Here is a 1737-nt window from a genome sequence, read left to right as displayed (position 1 = left end):
AGAACATTTATTCAATAAAGTTAAGTCTTATTTTAAACTTCAATACTTTCGGCCATTATGGTAGACATTAAAATCAATAAATAAATAAATATTATATTTTTTTCATTATCATAAATTGAAATTAGTTCTAAAATGATAATAATATCAAAATACCTTTTCCCCCCTTTTGTAGGCTGTCGTCATCCACTGAAACTCTTTTCTGAAGTAAATTTAATTTGTTTGTTTTTTTCAAAACCAACTGCGCATTCTCGTGTTCCAATAGCGCCAATTTCGTATGTAGTCCTGAACTCTCCGACAATAAATGATCATATTTCTCCTTGTATTCTTGCCCAAACTTTTCAAAAGAATCCCTTTCTTTCATAAACTTTGTTCGCTCCAGAACTGCCTTCGATATTTGAAGAGTCGCCTCATCTAAACTGCGCTTCAGTTTTTGTAACATCGTTTCTCTTTCACTGATTCGAATTTGAAATTGTGTCTCATTTTGGCGTGAAGTTTGCAGTGCATTTCTAGTTTCACTCAAGGTTTGTTCAAGTTTTCTTTTCTGGAGATAAATATCCTCACGTGAAGTAGAATCGTGAATAATTATCGTGTCACGTAATGTTTTTAAATTATTCGAGAATTTCTGAAATACAGCCCCACGTAGAACGTTTACACTGGTGAATTCATTTTGAATCATTTGCAATGCGATTCTTCGTTTCGATTCATCTTCGCTAAGATTACAACCGTCAGATTGGTTATAATAGTATACAGGTTTTTCTTCTTCTATTTTATGTGTGCCTTTTTTATCAACTTCAATCAGTCTATCCTTTTTTTGACTCTCATTTTGAAATGTTCGTAGAAATTCACTAATATTGTGGTCGTCATCTAGGGCATCATTTGATGTTGTCAGAAAATGCTCTTAAAATATTAAGATAATGGAGAAAAAGATTTTCTATTTTTTAAATTTTCATAGAATCTATATAATGTACCTTCCGTAAGAGTTGTTAAATTTCGTGATAAATTCAAACTGTCTTCGATAGCCTTCCTAATATTCCTTTGTTCTTCATGAGCTAAAGTATTAAAAATGACTTTATGCTTTAGCAACAAATCCAGAAACCCAGCCAATTCACATAAACGATTAGTTAGCATATCACAAATTTGTGTGTAACTCTTGCACCACGATTTCTCTCGAACAATATCGGTTTGGGGTAGCTGTGGATTCATTGTTTTTATCTAAATAAAAGAGAATGGAGAATTCACCAAAAATTATTTTTGGCACTTTTTCACGTCAGCAAAAGAAAATCATGGGTGTCTTTGTAAAAATTCACTATGCCAAAAGTTTGTCATTGGTATTCGTCCCAACGGTATCCGAATTACATGCAGAAAAAAATGCAGAAACCCAAAAACGCAGAAAAAGAATTTGCAGAAAGAAAAATGCAGATTTTTTTTTTGCAGAAACCCAAAAACTCAGAAAGAAAAAATGCAGAAAAACAAAAACGCAGAAAGAAACAAGACCGCTCATAAAAACTCATGAAACGCGTAGAAAACTTTTTGAGACACTTTTCCGTTCGTGTGCCGTCGTCGTCGTTAGTGTGTGTTAACACGATAACCCAAAAAATAATTGAGATAATCAAAATCTGGAAACGCCAAAAGTTTTGTATTCGAATTAAGTTCGAAGATGAGCCATTTTCGATTTGATCCTGGGGTACTTGCCCTAAGAAAAACCTCAAAAAATTTACACTTTTGTATGAGAGGTAA

The 1737-nt window shown here is 32.9% G+C and overlaps 1 protein-coding gene across 1 annotated transcript; it reads right to left on the bottom strand.

The window, feature by feature from the left end:
* Nucleotides 1-153: 153 nt before the first annotated feature.
* LOC129570831 (centrosomin-like) lies at nt 154-1232 on the bottom strand (the record flags this gene model as incomplete). Its single annotated transcript, XM_055450552.1, is given in 2 exon segments — nt 154-897; nt 969-1232. Coding segments are annotated over 2 exon segments (979 nt in total), but the record flags the coding sequence as incomplete, so codon positions are not given.
* Between the last annotated feature and the right edge of the window lie 505 nt (nt 1233-1737).

Source organism: Sitodiplosis mosellana, unplaced genomic scaffold (assembly GCF_009176505.1).
Source record: "Sitodiplosis mosellana isolate CC-2019 unplaced genomic scaffold, AAFC_SMos_1.0 Smas_scaffold_248, whole genome shotgun sequence".
Lineage (NCBI taxonomy): Eukaryota > Metazoa > Arthropoda > Insecta > Diptera > Cecidomyiidae > Sitodiplosis > Sitodiplosis mosellana.
The sequence above is the reverse complement of the archived record's forward strand: the minus strand, read 5'-3'. Positions and strand labels throughout refer to the sequence as shown.